At 31.7% G+C, this 16543-nt stretch overlaps 1 protein-coding gene across 2 annotated transcripts; it reads left to right on the top strand.

The window, feature by feature from the left end:
* Window positions 1-463: 463 nt before the first annotated feature.
* Window positions 464-16287, top strand: LOC106072243 (dual specificity protein kinase Ttk-like). 2 transcript variants are annotated; one of them, XM_056032744.1, is made up of 18 exons: window positions 464-562; window positions 4042-4069; window positions 4290-4465; window positions 4989-5056; window positions 5178-5296; window positions 5650-5790; window positions 5999-6074; window positions 6175-6450; window positions 7634-7776; window positions 7907-8390; window positions 9187-9298; window positions 10521-10756; window positions 11213-11376; window positions 11499-11695; window positions 11943-12116; window positions 14372-14456; window positions 14861-14964; window positions 15067-16287. In XM_056032744.1, exons 2-18 carry the CDS (start codon window positions 4063-4065, stop codon window positions 15100-15102), a joined length of 2598 nt encoding a protein of 865 aa, XP_055888719.1. In that variant the 5' UTR covers window positions 464-562; window positions 4042-4062; the 3' UTR covers window positions 15103-16287. The 2 variants fall into 2 exon arrangements, with proteins under 2 accessions (XP_055888719.1, XP_055888718.1); XM_056032743.1 differs by having other exon boundaries at window positions 503-640.
* The last annotated feature ends 256 nt before the right edge of the window (window positions 16288-16543 follow it).

Here is a 16543-nt window from a genome sequence, read left to right as displayed (position 1 = left end):
AGACATAGCTAAGACTAAGTTAAACACCCCTAGATCTATAAAGGAAAAGCTTCAAAGACCAGCTTAGGCGTCAACTTTCCTTGGCTAACATAGAAGAGAGCACCTGGCTGCATGCGATGTCGGAACGAGACAGCTGGAGGTCACTCACGAAGGCCGCGGGATACACATTTGAGACCAAAAGAAAATCTGCTGCCGAGGACAAACGCAGACGACGAAAAGAAAATCTAAATCGACCACCTGCGGACAATGGTTATGCTTGCCCTGGATGTTGCAAAATATGCAGGTCACAGCTGGGACTGCGCAGCCACGGGAAATACTGTATTCCTCATTAATCTTCGGACTCGCGAAGACTAGCCTTATTATTATTATAAAGGGGGGAAACTCAAGGTAATTTGAATTTTTTTGTCAGAACAAACGTTTTGTGAGTCTTCCCCCCTTGTCATTGTGGTTCTTTCACTGGCCTATACATTACAATATTATAAAGAAAACTAACCAATAGTAACTGGCTTTGACTTTGACAAAAATGACTTATTTTTCAAAATGAGAAAATGGCTTTTGACTAGTTAAGTGCCTGGATTTTTATTGACTAATTTTGTTTAATTCTAGATCTAGACATCGATCTATAATAATCTAATTTAACGTAAGCTAATTTATCTAGTCACGTAAACTATCTAATATATCTATAGATCTAGATCTATTTAAGAGGGGCGGACTGGGCATGAACATGAATTGTGACTGTCATTCACTGATAATCAGTGATAATCATATGATATTGATAATGATAATGTTAAATGAATGATTCAGTAAATGAGTAATCAGTTCAACTTCATTGAGTTTGAGAAGCAATAATCATTGATATTGATTGTCATTATTCATGTATTGTCCATCTAAATCTAGCCTAGGCTCAATAGTCTTTGAATAGTAATTAGTGTCACAATAGACTAAATTAAATAAATATCCAGACTATAACTAGATTTAGATCTAGATCTAGATCTAGAATCTAGAGTAGTTTATGCTATTCGGACACCTATAAGCCCAAATTTGAAAGTTTGACTTTGACAGCGCATTAAATTTTACAATGGTTTGACATAGAAAAGAAAATGACGTATCAAAATCTTCTTTAGTTAAACTTAAAGGAGAATAAGGATGACTACTTATATTTGTACCCCTAACCTATATTTATTATTAATAAATTTAAGGTCAAAGAGGCTGTGTGTTTTCATTTAATTTGGACAAATTTGACCCACATTATTTGATTCCGGACATCATAATTTATTTCGGACAGTCTCTATATTTAGGCATCAATTATCTCAGATTTTAATTCTATATTAATATTAACTAAATTTTAAGATCCCCAGGCATAGCCCCTCACAGGAAATCATTACGATGTTTTCAAACTATGCATAAATACGAACACAAAAAATAAAAATATGAACACACTTATTCTATCAAAATTAGGTCACTGGAATAGTGACTTCTACACTGACTTTTAGACTTATTTTATGTTTGTTTATTTTATGTGTGTTGAATGTTTGGGGTTTGCATGATTAGATGTGTGTTGAATGTTTGTGTTTTTTTTGTTCATTAATTTAATAAATTTCTAGATCAAAATACAGATGATCTTTTGTAGTATAGTAGGCCCCTACAGGTTACGATCTATAGCCATTCTGAATCCTCTATATTCTCTCTATATAAATCTAGATCTATCTAGTAGGTCTAGATCTAAGCATTTAACTTCATTCAATGTACCAAGCTCACTCCAAACATTTGCCCATTTATTCTTTATTTAAAAAAACAACAACAAACGAACAAATATAATATAAGATCATTTTTATTGATGTCCAAAACTGGCTGTCCGAAATAAATTTTGGTAAGAAAATCGTAATCTAATTCGGACAACGTATTAATTTTTTTTTTTCATGGAATTAGAAAACTTGGCTTATGAATCAAATAAATTAGCTCCAAAAACAGAATAATTATTGCCGGGCTCATTAGTGTAGACTTAGCCAATCAAAAAATATAGTCTTAACCCTAGGAAGAGGTAAAGTCATCCGGGTAACATAGGAAAAAACAACAACCTGACTAACAAATTTGAATTTCGTTTTTCGTACATAAAAAGACAGCTAAATGGAAGGAAATTGGGTCAAAATCATTGGAAAATGGACAAGCACATTATACAGCGCGCTAGTTTTATAATACATATTAAAATAATTATTTAATGACCACAAAAAACAGCGAATGTCCGAATTCATGTAATGTCCGAAATAAATAAACTACTATATATATATTAAAATATATAATTAGTCTATATTGTATAAATTACTATAAATAATATAAGCAGATTCAGATAGATCTAGACCTAGAATCTAGACACTAGAGATCTAGATCTAGGCATAGCTAGGCGAGACTCTAGTAAATAAGTAAAGTATATATATTAATTCATTCTGTCATTGATCATAACTGTATAACAATCTAGAATCTAGAGTATTTCATGCTATTCGGACACTATAGTATAAGGCCCAAATTTGAAAGTTTGACTTTGACAGCGCATTATTTGACAATGGATTGACTTAGAAAAGAAAATGAAGTATCAAAATCTTCTTTAGTTTAAGGAGAATAAGGATGACTACTTATATTTGTACCCCTAACCTATATTTATTATTAATAAATTTAAGGTCAAAGAGGCTGTGTGTTTTCATTTAATTTGGACAAATTTGACCCACATTATTTGATTCCGGACATCATAATTTATTTCGGACAGTCTCTATATTTAGGCATCAATAAACTCAGATTTCAATTCTATATTAACATTAACTAAATTATAAGATCCGCAGGCATAGCCCCTCACATTAAATCATTAAGATGTTTTGGAATTATGCATAAATACAAACACAAAAAATAAAAATATGACTATATGAACACACTTATTTTACCAAAATTAGGTCACTGGGATAGTGACTTCTGCACAGACTTTTAGACTTATTTTATGTTTGCATGATTAGATGTGTGTTGAATGTTTTGTGTTTTTTTGTTTATTCATTTAATAAATTTCTAATACAGATGATTTTTGTAGTATAGTACAGGTAAGAATACACAGCTGCGATCGCAGGTTGGGCATATGTAATCACGGGGCGCCGTTACATTTTCATCCTTTTTTCTGCTTCTGTTGTGTGACATCTGCAATCCATGACCCTTCCTTTATACTCTCTCTCCATGTGGATCTATCCAGTGCCATCTCTTCACAGCTGCTTGTGTCGATTTTGAAGAGCTTCATGTCGCGTTTGCATACATTTATCTAGTAGGTCTAGATCTAAGCATTTAACTTCGTTCAATGTACCAAGCTCACCCCAAACATTTGCCCATTTATTCTCTATTTAAAAAAAACAACAACAAACAAACAAATATAATATAAAATCATTTTTATTGATGTCCAAAACTGGCTGTCCGAAATAAATTTTGGTATGAAAATCGTAATTTAATTCGGACACCCTATAAATTGTTTTTTGTATGGAATCAAACAACTTGGCTTATGAATCAAATAAAACAGCTCCAAAAACAGAGTAAATATTGCCGGTCTCATTAGTATATACTTAATAATAATAATTTTATTTATAAAGCGCTGTTAACAAACTTAGCCAATCAAAAAATATAGTCTTAACCCTAGGAAGAGGTAAAGTCATCCGGGTAACATAGGAAAAAACAACAACCTGACTAACAAATTTGAATTTCGTTTTTCGTACATAAAAAGACAGCTAAATGGAAGGAAATTGGGTCAGAATCATTTGAAAATGGACAAGCACATTATACAGCGTGCTAGTTTTGTAATAAATATTAAAATAATTATTTAATGACCACAAAAACAGTGAATGTCCGAATTCATGTAATGTCCGAATTAAATAAACTACTATAGTACATCTTCAATGATCTTGAAAGAAATAACAAATTAAAATTAGGTCTAAAATTTAAGACCATGTACCTTTAAGACCATATTGATAAATTTAATCCTAATCATCAATAATCTATAGATTTTTTTTTTTTCAGCTTATTCAATAAGTCAAGAAAATGGAAGGTAATATATGTGAAATAAAACTATTAAAAATATGAATGAATCTTATTACTTTACTTTTATACATTTTTTTAAAAGTGTTAATTAGATACGTGACAGTTAAATTTATTAGCAACTTTAAAAATCAATATATTATATCTATTTTCATCTTCTTCTTTTTTTTTTTTCTATGTACCTTTGTAAGTCTTATAATTTTAAAATTTATTTTATTCAAATTTCAAAGTAAGCGGCTCATTCCTAACTGGTGATGTCCATTCAAGGATGTCTCAGATTGCAATGGCTGGAAATCGACCAGAGGATTGGAAAGAGTATATAGACCAGCTAAAGTCAAAAGCTGATCATGTTGATGAAACGCTGCATACTCGTACAATTGATAAATTATACAAAGTAGCCTTTAAGGTTAGTTGCTGCTTACAAATTTTGATGTACATTCACCTCCATATATCAAGCTCTATTTCTATGGAACAAATATAACATATTCTCGTCTATCTTATCTTATCTTATAAAAGACAGACGTTACTTCAAAAAAGAAGATGATTACATCCTACTTGTATTCCTAGTCATGCATGTCAATGAATGACTTAAATTCTGCCAAGTCATTGGTTTTCCTGGCTGACTGAGGCAACCCATTCCATGCTCTAATAGCACTAGGGAAGAAGGACAAATTTGTCCTCTACATATGGAACAAAGAATGTGTCTATTCACTATCACTGGGTCTATATTTATGGTTACTGAAGAGAATATATTATATATACATATTTCTATGCCTGTTTGGTTCCCCATAAAGAGAAACTGGTACTGTTTTAGGCTTGTACAAATTTTGTATTTTGTTTTAATTTTGTAAAATTTATAACCAGTAAAATTTCAGTAATGTGTACAAAATAACAAATTCTTGATATTTTATTATCTTCATTTTTTTCAGGTTATTCCTCAGAGTAATAATTCTGTTGTTCATGCACAACTTATCCTTGACTATGCTGAATTTAGAAGGTATGACATTTTTAAATTTAAAGAACTAAACTAAATAGTAAATTCATGTATATATATATACCTTTTTTTTTTCTTAAATTTGTAGCATTTTCAATCTGTTATTGTTTTGTTAATATGCCAGTTCCAATGCCAAACAAGACAGTTTAGGTGAAGCTGAGAAAATCCTTAGCTATGCACACAGAAAGATGCATCAGTTTGCTATTGTCCATGTTGCATACGCTGAATTAGAGCTGAAGAAAGGTAAGTTATAAGGACAAATTTTAAACCTTCTTTTCATAGTGAATGTCTTAATTAACAGAATTGACTCTTTTTTTTTAATATTCATATATATGCTTTACAGTATCCTGTTAGCCAAGGTCTATCTAAATTAGCAACTTTTTAAAATTTCTGGACAAAAAAGATTTTAGGATATCCCTGAGTCAGCTTATCTTTCATGGGAAGCTGTTAAATCTCACCCAGAAATCACTAGTCTTAAAGAAAAATTTTTGTCTACTCACCAAAGCTACCAAAAAAAAATGTCCCCACACTTTCATTCAAAATAAATTTTGTGTGGAATTTGTGAAAGTATTTCACCCTGTCTACTTGAATTCTAGGAAACAAAGACAAAGCCTTACATATTCTTCAAAAAGCTATTTCATCCAATGCCCAACCGTTAGCTGTGATATTCAAAGCACAGGAAAGATTTGCAGAGGGAAGAACAAAACTATTGAGCAGTGATGAAAGAGATGAATTCTGTAAGTACTCATTGACGTATAGAACCTCCATAGTTGTTTGTACTATTGGATAGCTGTTTTTCTATCTTTGGAATCGATAAACAGACATTATTATCCTAGTTTTGATTATCTGCATCATGATGTAAAGGCACTTAATATATTTGCACATTTTTACCTGCAATAATTGCAATGAAATAATTCATTCAAAATATTTTTTTTTAAATTTCAGGCAGTAGTTATAGTCCTCATAGCAGTCAAGATTCATCAGATGAATGGAACAATTCAATCTTTCAAAAATCATTCAAGTATATAAAAAAATTTTCATGTTAATACAGATATATTATTTTTTTTATAAAGCTTTGATTAACTGTTTCTTTTCAATATGAATTCTTTGTTTTATTTCAGTCCTAACAAAGAAAACTCTCAAAACATGTTTGATCAAGAAAACATAGCACCTTTTAAATTACACCAGGAGTTAACCGCTGCGAAAGAACCATTAGAAAGTCACAGTGAAAGAAACCCTATGTCACTGACCTCATTCAATACATTGCCAGAAACCCCCAAACCTAACTCCACACTGAATGATAACATACCAGGAAGTCACCAAAAAAAATTAGGTCACTTTCACAGCACTCCTAATTTGATGCCTACTCTGTACACATCCTTTAAACAATCGGAGAGGTGAGATTATTACCAGCCCTGTGCGAATACTTTATTTTTTCTTCTTTGAATTGAAATGCATGAGGTTGTTTTTTTTAAATGTAAATATTGGCCAGAAAAAAATACAAGTTTTATTAGTTGATATATTATTCTATTATTTCAGTATTTTTTATTTTTTTTTAACTGTTTTAAAAATAAAATTTTTTTAACTTGAAGTTTGGTTTCTTGATTTTATTGGAAAGACGATTTTAGCCAGTATCCACTTGGCAGGTTTGGGTCTTCCCCGTCTAGGTAAATTGATGACTGCACAAGATGTAAAGACAACTTGAGACAATCAGCCTACCGTCAAGATTGTTCATTTAAATTCTTTTAGAAAATTGTTCAACTACTGCAGCCTGAACTGCTGCTAAAACTTTTGTGTGAATAATGTCTATATTGTTAAGGCCTCCGTGCGGTGTTGATTCTTGGCAATCTGTCTAGTGTAGATCTGACTGGAAGTAACACTGAACTCAACTACTTCAGTAACACCGGCGAAAGGCCGAAACAAATATGTAGTCGACGCTGATATGTTGTTCTACAAATATGTTTAATACTCAAGAAGGGAATCGTCTGATGTCAGCTATGTCCGAAACAATCAAATATGTAGTCGACGCTGATATGTTGTTCTACAAATATGTTTAATACTCAAGAAGGGAATCGTCTGATGTCAGCTATGTCCGTAAATCCGTATCTATTTTACTGCTCTACAAGAAGCGTCTTCCTTTTTGCGTCGCTTATAGCATTCTTATTTTTTAAAGATCTGTCACGTCACTTGTCGCTAATTAAAACTTTCCCCTTATTCCCGAAACAAATAACTAATTCCTAATCATGTCATAACAATATTTAAAAATGTTTGAATTGAAATAGAAAACCAGTGACAATCTGATTGGTATTAGATCTTTTTGAAAATTTGCATAATAATAATAATAATAATCTTCAATGTCCTTAAGGAAATTTGTCTTACAATATGTGCATTACACCAAACAAAACATTGTAACTATAAAAATTCAAAACGTACATTCACACCAGACTCACTCATAATTTACATGTGAATTAATTATTACACTAAAATGGCAAGTAATGACCTCAAGAAAGATTATCTGGAAATGAAAGATTTTCAAATTTTTTTACATTCATTTTCTTTATTTTTTCCTCCTCATTTCAGAAAAGGTTTTTTAAGCATTGGATCAACAAATCTGGGACCACCAAGGCGGATCAAAGTCAATCCTAATGTGAAGAAATGGAGTGAGGAAAGCCCTAACAACAATTCTGAATCTCCAACTGGATCAGTCTTTTCAAACACATCAGGTTCAAAATAGTTGCTAGGAATTAATGTTGAAAAGAGTCAACATTACAAGTCAAATAAATTAAAATAAAGCTAGTAAAGGGTATTTATGTTGAAAAGGTATTCATTTTTTAAAATCTTTTTTTTTTTTAGGAAAAAGTAATGATCCATCCCCTGAGCGAACAGACACTAATAGTAATGCTGAAACACCTGAAATGTTGTCAACTGAATCTAAGAGTTACACTAGAGTTCTCTCCCACTTCAGTAGCCACCCCATTCTTCCACTTCCTAAAGTATTCACTAACCAGGAAAGTGAGCTCCCGATGCACAATCCAGCTGGTAAAGCAAATGTAATCAACTTTCCCAACTGGGGTTTAAACTCTGGAGAATCAGAGCCTATGATTCCTGAGATGGATAAAAAGAGCGAAAGTAGGTTAGGAAACAAAGATGGTGAACTGCCATCTTTAAAAAGATCACTAACGTCATCAGAAGATGACCCATCTAGTGTCAGCACAACCTGCAGTGCGTCAAGTGTTGATACAATAAAAGAGAAGCTTTATGTACGACCAGAGAACTTGGAGTTGAATAGTTGTACTGAAAAGAATAAAAAGGAATCTCCTTTAAAAAGTTCTACCTAGTAAGTCTGATTATGTAACTTTTGTTTACTTCTTATTATCCTGCATAATCAGATAATCTTGTTTGTATAATGGTATTATCCTTTACCTTTAATTATACTTATATTGTATCCTAGTATTTCACATAAAAAGAAAAAAAAAAGATTGAATTATAAAGTCACAAAAAAGAATACTTTTACATCTCTACAATCTTTTGCCTTTGCAACTTCTCATTTGACTAAAGAGGACAATTCTTTAAATTCATCCACTTTTGCAAGTTTGGTATTTGTAATCACCAGATTGCAATATTTCAGGGTTTTTCTGAATTGCAGATTTTGAAGACATGAGAAATAAGAAAAAAAGAGAAGGGCCAATATGAATGCAGAACATTTAATTGTGTCATGATTATTTTGTCACTATCTATGTCCATCTTTAAGGACCAGCGTGCTTTAACTGATATAGAAGAGAGCACCTGGCAACTGGTTGCTTATGAATGAGACAGAAAGTAAGCATGGTTGGTTGTTGTGCTGGCCACATGACACCCTTGTTAATTGTGGGCCACAGAAGCAGATGACCTTTACATTATTTGCCCTATGGATAGGAAGGTCTGAAAGGGGGAACATTACTTTTTTCTAACATAATTACATTGTTCTTAATTTTGATAATCATCATTCCGTTTCTTGAAAAGTAGTTATAGGCTTCAATAATTGTACCTGCTGGACTAATTAATAATTCAGAGCTGTCCCATTGATCAAATGCCAAAATAAGTATTTCTTAGTTTGTTTTTTAATGCTAATAAATGTCTATATATTGGAACAGCAAGATTCAGGATTCATCAGCACCCAGCAACCATGTTACAGCAGCACCCAACAACCTTGTTACAGCAGCACCTGTTATTTCATCTACAAACACAATTGCATCAGCTAGCTCAGTAAGTTTTTTTTTTTTTTTTGTAAAGTTGTATGTGTATTGGGTAGCTTTTTAAATACTCATCACACAAATCAAATTTTATAAGTTTCCATGATTTAATGTTAATGGTAGACATTGTGTTGATGATGTCCTTGGCCATTTATGGGAATTTTGAAGATGGGTTAGGGTTAGGGTTAGATGGGTTTCTTTTTTTTTTTTTTTTTTTTTCTTTTTTTTTAAAGCTAGCCAGGACTAGATAATAATTAAGTCCCTTGCTAGATAACAACTTTGGCACCTAGTATCCCCTTTGAGAGCCAAAGATCTAGATAATTTATTATCACCTCATCAGAAGGACTGCTAGGGAAAAGGAAAAAGGCCTTACCTTAGAATCATTTAGGAGGTGCAGTGGCTGATTGATAATACGCTTAGCTACTGAACCGAGGTCCTGGGTTTGAATCCTGGTGAAGCCTGGGATTTTTAACTTTGGGATGTTTGGGTGCCTCTGAGTCCACCCAGCTCTTATGGGTACCTGACATTGGTTGGGAAAATGTAATAGGCGGTTGGTCGTTGTGCTGGCCACATGCATGACACCCTTGTTAACCGTGGACCACAGAAACAGATGACATTTACATCGTCTGCCCTATTGATTGCAAGGTTTGGGTACTTTTTGGGTTACTTTTAGAATCAGTTGGGCTTGTGCTATGCTGCAGTGCTGATCAGTTCTCTTTTAATCCTGTGCTGCTGATAATATTCCCATCACTTATGTTCTAGTGTCCTTAATGGTATCCCATTTGGGTCCTTTTTTTTTGCGTCTGTTTTCACTAACTGGCATACTCACTTGACATGTCCTAACATCAATAGGATCATTAAGACAGCTCAAGTGATATGGCTACATTTCCACTTGGGAACCAATTTGAAGCAGAGAAATTTTCACCCATCCCTAAATTGTGCTAGAATTACTTAGTTATAAGTACATTCCATTTTGTAGTTGCTGAATATGGTAACTTAGGTTGCCAATTAATTTTTATTTAAATGTTGAATACAGAAATGGAAGAACTCTGTGCCTTTGTTCAGCAATATTGTCAGGCTAGTGCAATAAAAGCTGGCTCTTAATAGTTCTTTAGAGCCATTGGTTACAAATAACAATTAATAATGTTTATTGTGTAAAAGAAATTTTTGATATCTCTTTAAGACAATTTAAAATTGAAATATAATGTACATTAACCAGAAATTATACTTTGCAGAAGCATCCGAAGGTAAAATATGTCAATGGTGTGGCGTACACTGTGCTGCGTCAGATTGGCAGAGGTGGCTCAGCCAAGGTCTACAAAATCTTTGATCCTGTGTCGAATGACATCCGGGCTCTCAAGATTGTTGATCTTCTGTATGCAAGTGACATGATTAGAGAAGGCTATTTAAATGAGATTAGGTTCTTGAAGAAACTGCAACATTGTGAGCCCGTGATCAAGCTCTATGATTCGTAAGTTTAATTTAATCAAACTCTCAGTTTACAATCAAACTTTAAAATCAAAGTTTTATGTGATCAATATCTATAATGTGGAAATTTAGTTTAATCAAACTCCAAATAAGTTTTATGTGATAAAACTCTATGATTCTTAAATTTAATTTAACAAAACTCTATGATTCATCAAACTCTGCAATTATTAAGCAATATGTGATCAAGATTTATGGCACAATCATTTTATTGTGTGTTATATATTTTTCCAATTAGATTTCATGTTTGAAAAGTTTGTACTTATTTATTAATTAAAGAATAACTATTTTCTTATTGTTCCCTTGTAAATTTGAGAAAATTATTCTAAAAAATGTATTAATTATTCTAAAAATAAAAACATTTTTTTCAATAGTCTGATACTATTTATCTTCATTATTAGTTTAAAAGAAAACAACTATATTTTTTTTTCTTTAATTAAAGAGAATATAATGAAAAAGAAAAGAAACTATATGCTGTGCTGGAGTATGGGGAAACTGACCTAGATAAAATGATTGGACAAACTAAAGACAAAAAACTTGATGCTTTCACTATTGGTTACTTTTGGAAACAGATAGTGGAGGCTGTACATGCCATGCATCAGGAAGGTTTGTATTTAAAAGGTTTTAAAAACAAACTTAACAGAATAAGTTGGAAAAAGGAATTATTTCTCCCTTCTTAGCGTCCACTAATTAATGTTTGCCTTAAAATGTGTTCTCTAATGTCTCAGGTGTTATTCATTCTGATCTGAAGCCTGCCAATTTCCTTTTAATATCTGGCAAAGTGAAACTTATTGACTTTGGTATAGCCAATGCAATACAAAATGACTGCACCAGTATCATTAAAGAGGAGAAGGTTGGCACCCCTAGCTACATGAGTCCAGAATCACTGATGGAAATCAATGGAATAGCCCAACCAAAATTTAAGGTAATAGGTTTCACTTTTCCCTAAGAGTCATAACTTAAAAACCTAGTAGTGGAAATACTGGTTTCTATTCCTCAACTCTTTCTTTTTGTGGTCAGAAATGAAAATAAATGTTATTCATCTAAGATTAAGCTAAAATGTTCTTTATTAACGTGTGCAATTTTGGCCGTAATATTTCTTAATTGGAAAATTTTTCTAATACAGTTTTCTATTTTTTTAATCAAAGCGAAAAAATAATGTTTTCTTTTAGATTGGCAGAAAAAGTGATGTTTGGTCATTGGGATGCATACTGTACCAGATGGTCTATGGACACACTCCATTTCAGTACTTGACTATGAGGGAAAAATTGGCAGCTATTGTGAATACAAATTACTCTATATCTTTCCCAGACACTGGATCTCCAGCTCTCACAGATATTTTAAAGGTAAATCATTACATCCGCCTAACAGCTGACAAACATATAGGTTGTTGTTAAGATATAATCATGATCTCACTTTTTTTTCTTTCACTTAGTTGAATCTAAATGATGTTGTATCACACTCACGCCTGAGTAATATCATCCTAAATGTGTATATATAGCTGCTACTGTCTAATGTGACAGTACATATGCCCAGACGTAAGGGCACATTCCGAGAATTTCATGTTTCCTGAATCATGGATCCTCTCTTGACTTTGCTGGTGTGATCAAAAGCAGGGTTCCCGCGGCCTCCTGATTTTTCAGGAGCTCCTGGAAATCTCCTGAAATTGCAAAATATATGAAAAAGTCCTGGAAATCTCCTGAAATTATTAAAAATCTCCTGAAAAGTCATAAGAATCTCCTGAAAAATAGACAAAATTGTCTTTTTGGGTGTCATTCAATATGAAAATCGCCGATCCTACGGGCGATTACGAAAAAAAAAAACGGCATTGTCGGCTTTCATTTAATAAAAATGTAATAATATGGCGAATTCAAGCCTAAAACGGAAGTTCTAATACTTTGTTTACTTTAATAGGCACTGGCATATATATAAACATAGATCTAAGTACCGGTATTCTAAGTCTATCTCGATCTCAAAAGTGATTTTTTTTTAAACAAATCTAGATCTTCATAGATTTGATAGATCTAGAATTAGAATGAAAATGCTAGGTCTATTTTATCTAGATCTAAATCTAGAAAGACTTGATATTAAAATTAAGACTAGACCGTAAATGGCGTAAATCTAGATAATAGATGATTAGATCTAGCCTGCTGCCTGGGCCATGATCATGACTGACATGACATGATGATAGAAGATGATGCCTGGCCTAGACTAGTAGTAGTACTGTAGTAAGTAGTAGTAGATCTAGTACGTAGTAGATGATCAAGATGATGATGATCTAGAATTCTAGATCTACTAGAAATGACTAGATCTAGATCTACGTATATTATAATATTATGTAGATCTATTCTATATCTAGTCTACTAGATCTACTATCATATACTATGATTAGTATGATCAGTACCATCTAGACAATCTAGATGATAGATCTAGAGCTAGTTATCTTCTAGATCTAGTAGTAGTACTAGTTACTAGTAGATCTCTAGTCAGATCTAGATAGCAGATAGAGATAGATATATCTAGTCAATCTAGATAGAGACAGATATATCATATAGTGATATAGAAAGTGATATAGTTACAGACAGTATATAATAATATAATAGTTATAGCCAATATACTGAATATAGGGCCTACTATTCTACTTTTACTGTACTTTTTAGGGTGGAGGCCTTAGACTTAGACTTAGAGTATAAATATATGATAATTGGTATAGATAATAGATTATATATTTCTAGAATTCTAGATCTAATAGAGATCTACTTAGATTCTGGAATCTCTCTCTTAGTTTTAGTTTTATAAATCTAGCTTGTGAAGTAGATGGGGCTTAGAGTATAGTGTAATATGGTCTATATAGTATTTAAGCTGCTATATAAAATTAAACTATTCATGGTTTTACTACTATTAAATTCACTTCTAGCTTTATGATTCAGAGCTAGATTTTATAGATTTAAAGACAGCTATTGTTAATAAAAACAATCAATGCAAGAGATTTCGACTGAAATAGGAAACTGATATTGATAATGTGTTATATATTGGAATTTGTTTAATTTTAGAGATTTTAATTAATTCCTAATGTTGACTAATACAAGCAATATATATAGAGAGAGTAGTGCAAATAGGCTAATTGGTTTACAAGTACTTTTTTACTCTTTAATCAGTTACTTTTGAATTTGCTAATTTGAAAAGGAAAAAAAAAATTATACTATATATATATACATGTATATAGTAATTCTTTATATTTATTACTAAATATAGATATAGTTAGTGTTTTTCCGCTCCTGAAATCGAATATTTTCTCCTGGAAAACTCCTGGAAATCTCCTGAAATCTTAATCTCAGAATGGTGGGGGAACCCTGCAAAAGGAATGCTATGCCATATATGTTTTTTTTTTACAATTGTTTTTGTTCCCAATGTCCTTTTGATTACTACAACTTATTCAACCAAAAATCTTCATAATGTCATCATTAACCCTGACTTCTAGACATCCATTTCTTACTTGCAAAATTGGAAAAAAAAAAGTTTAATCATCTAGTTTATATGATGTTGATGAAATACAGGAGTTTTAATATATTATAAAACATCAGTACTTTTTTTTCTCTAGAAATGTCTAACTAGAGATGTTTCTCTGCGGCCAACAACAGATGAAATACTCAATCATCCTTACCTCACCAGTGACCACCAAGTGGGTAAGTAAAGAAGATTACAGCAAATTTTTTTATCAGCACTAAGACAACCATTTTAAAGAAATATTGTGATTAGTATTTATATTGTCTTACAGTAAAAATACATTTTAGATGATTTAAAATCATAACTTTAAAAATTAAAGTAAAAAAAACACCACCACCCTAGACATTATGGCTGAAATGAAAACATCTAATTTTGGGACTGATGTAATATTTACAAATTATTTCCTAAGTGAACAAGAGAAAAGAAATTCTGATAAATAAGGACATGAAATTTATGAACAACATTCAAATGACTCTTTTGAAGTTATTTTTTGTTGATTATATATTGTAGCTTAAAACTCATTTTAACATAATTGTAAAAGTATTTAGTATCTAATTAAATCATATTTCTATCATCAATAAAGGTTGTAGTAACCAGACAAATACAGATCCTGTGGATCCTACTCTAAGATTATTGAAAGAGAAACTATCAGGATTCTCACCAAGTAGAAAGGAATTATCCTTAAAGGTACACTTTTTTTTATTCAAAACATTTCTCATTGAAAAAAACAATTAGGGAAAATTTATAACAATAGAGTGTTTAAAAAATACATATTTTTATACATTTCAGAAAATTCTGGAGTTTGTTGATGGCAAGAACAGTTAAATCTAAAACTGGTACTTTTGAATAATGTATGATGAATGCAGGAGTAGTATGTGTACTATACAGTTCCTACTTTATCTTGATTGAACAGAAGAAATGTGGCAAAACAGTTTTAGACAATGCAAGATGTTTTTTTTTCTTTATTGTTTTCTGTGAAAAGTTTTCAATGAATTGAGTGAAAATGTGTTTGTCATGATAACATTACTAATAAGCAAGGAAAGGATTCTTTGATGAAGTCTTGTTGTGATTTGAAGTTCATGTCATACTAACACTAAGACATCTGCATATAAATCTTCTGTTTGATTTATTTTATGGTCAGCACTTGATTGTCCATCAGTGAACCCTACTTTCTGGGTCTTGTATAGACTATTGAGGTCAAATATTAGCTAAAACAATGAAAGATTTAACAACTGCAGTGGTGTTGCTAGTGATTTGGGAGCCAAGGGGGCTTGACCTCTTTAGGGGCCCCTGCTTTTTGACATTCTAAATCATGACATGAGATAATGGCGTAATATTTAATGTGAAACAAATTTCGGACACTCATTTGGGGACCCCTTTCAAGTAAGGGCCAGAGGGTGTTAGACCTCACCCTAACTACGCCACTGAACAACTATCTTTTTTACTGTTTGTATTTCTACATTTCATTCTTATTAACATCTACATTGAGCTCCAATCAATTTATATACATAATAAAGTAATCACTTTATGGTTATTTCTTTTTTTCTCTTTTATTGTGCCTTATCCATTACATAAATGTTATTGAGATTACCAATTTGGGCTCAAGTGACAAAAAATGTTTGGGCATTTTGAGTTGTTTTTACTGAGTAACTAATAGTAGCTCAGAATGCTTTGATACCATGCCCTAAAGAAAAAAAAAGAGTTCACTATCTATGCCCTTGAGAAAAAGAGTTCACTGATAGCTATGCCCCACATGTCCACAAATAAGATTGTACAAGTGTGGCTTTGAGCATGGAGAGACACTTAACTACTTCTACTACTACAATCTGATACGCTTGTACATCCTTTTTTTTTTTTTCTGTGAATATGGAGTTTTTTTTAATGTGCCTTCATAAATCTAAATTTTTTATTTAAGTGTATATTTTTTTGAAGGAATATGTGCTCCATAATTAATATTAATCATGTGTAAAAAATGTTTCTGGTCTGTTTGCAATAAAATTTGGCATTCTATTGTCTTTTCTTGTTTTCTTTATATTGAGAGTATTGTGAGGTTTTGTGAATGTGATAAATTGGTTTAGTATAGTTGTTTTTATTAATGTATGCCACAATTTTTTTTTTTTTTTAAAGTTTAACTAAAGCAAGCTAACATCCTTTTTTTTTTCTTTTTGAAATTAAAAATATTCAATAAAATTTCAATATAACAGTATAATCGCTGCTTTACTTTTTGAGTCTTCTATCCAGAAGCTTTCTAAATTTCTTACCTAAT

The sequence above is a fragment of the Biomphalaria glabrata genome, chromosome 6, assembly GCF_947242115.1.
Source record: "Biomphalaria glabrata chromosome 6, xgBioGlab47.1, whole genome shotgun sequence".
NCBI lineage: Eukaryota > Metazoa > Mollusca > Gastropoda > Planorbidae > Biomphalaria > Biomphalaria glabrata.
This window is presented reverse-complemented; position numbering and strand designations above follow the sequence as displayed.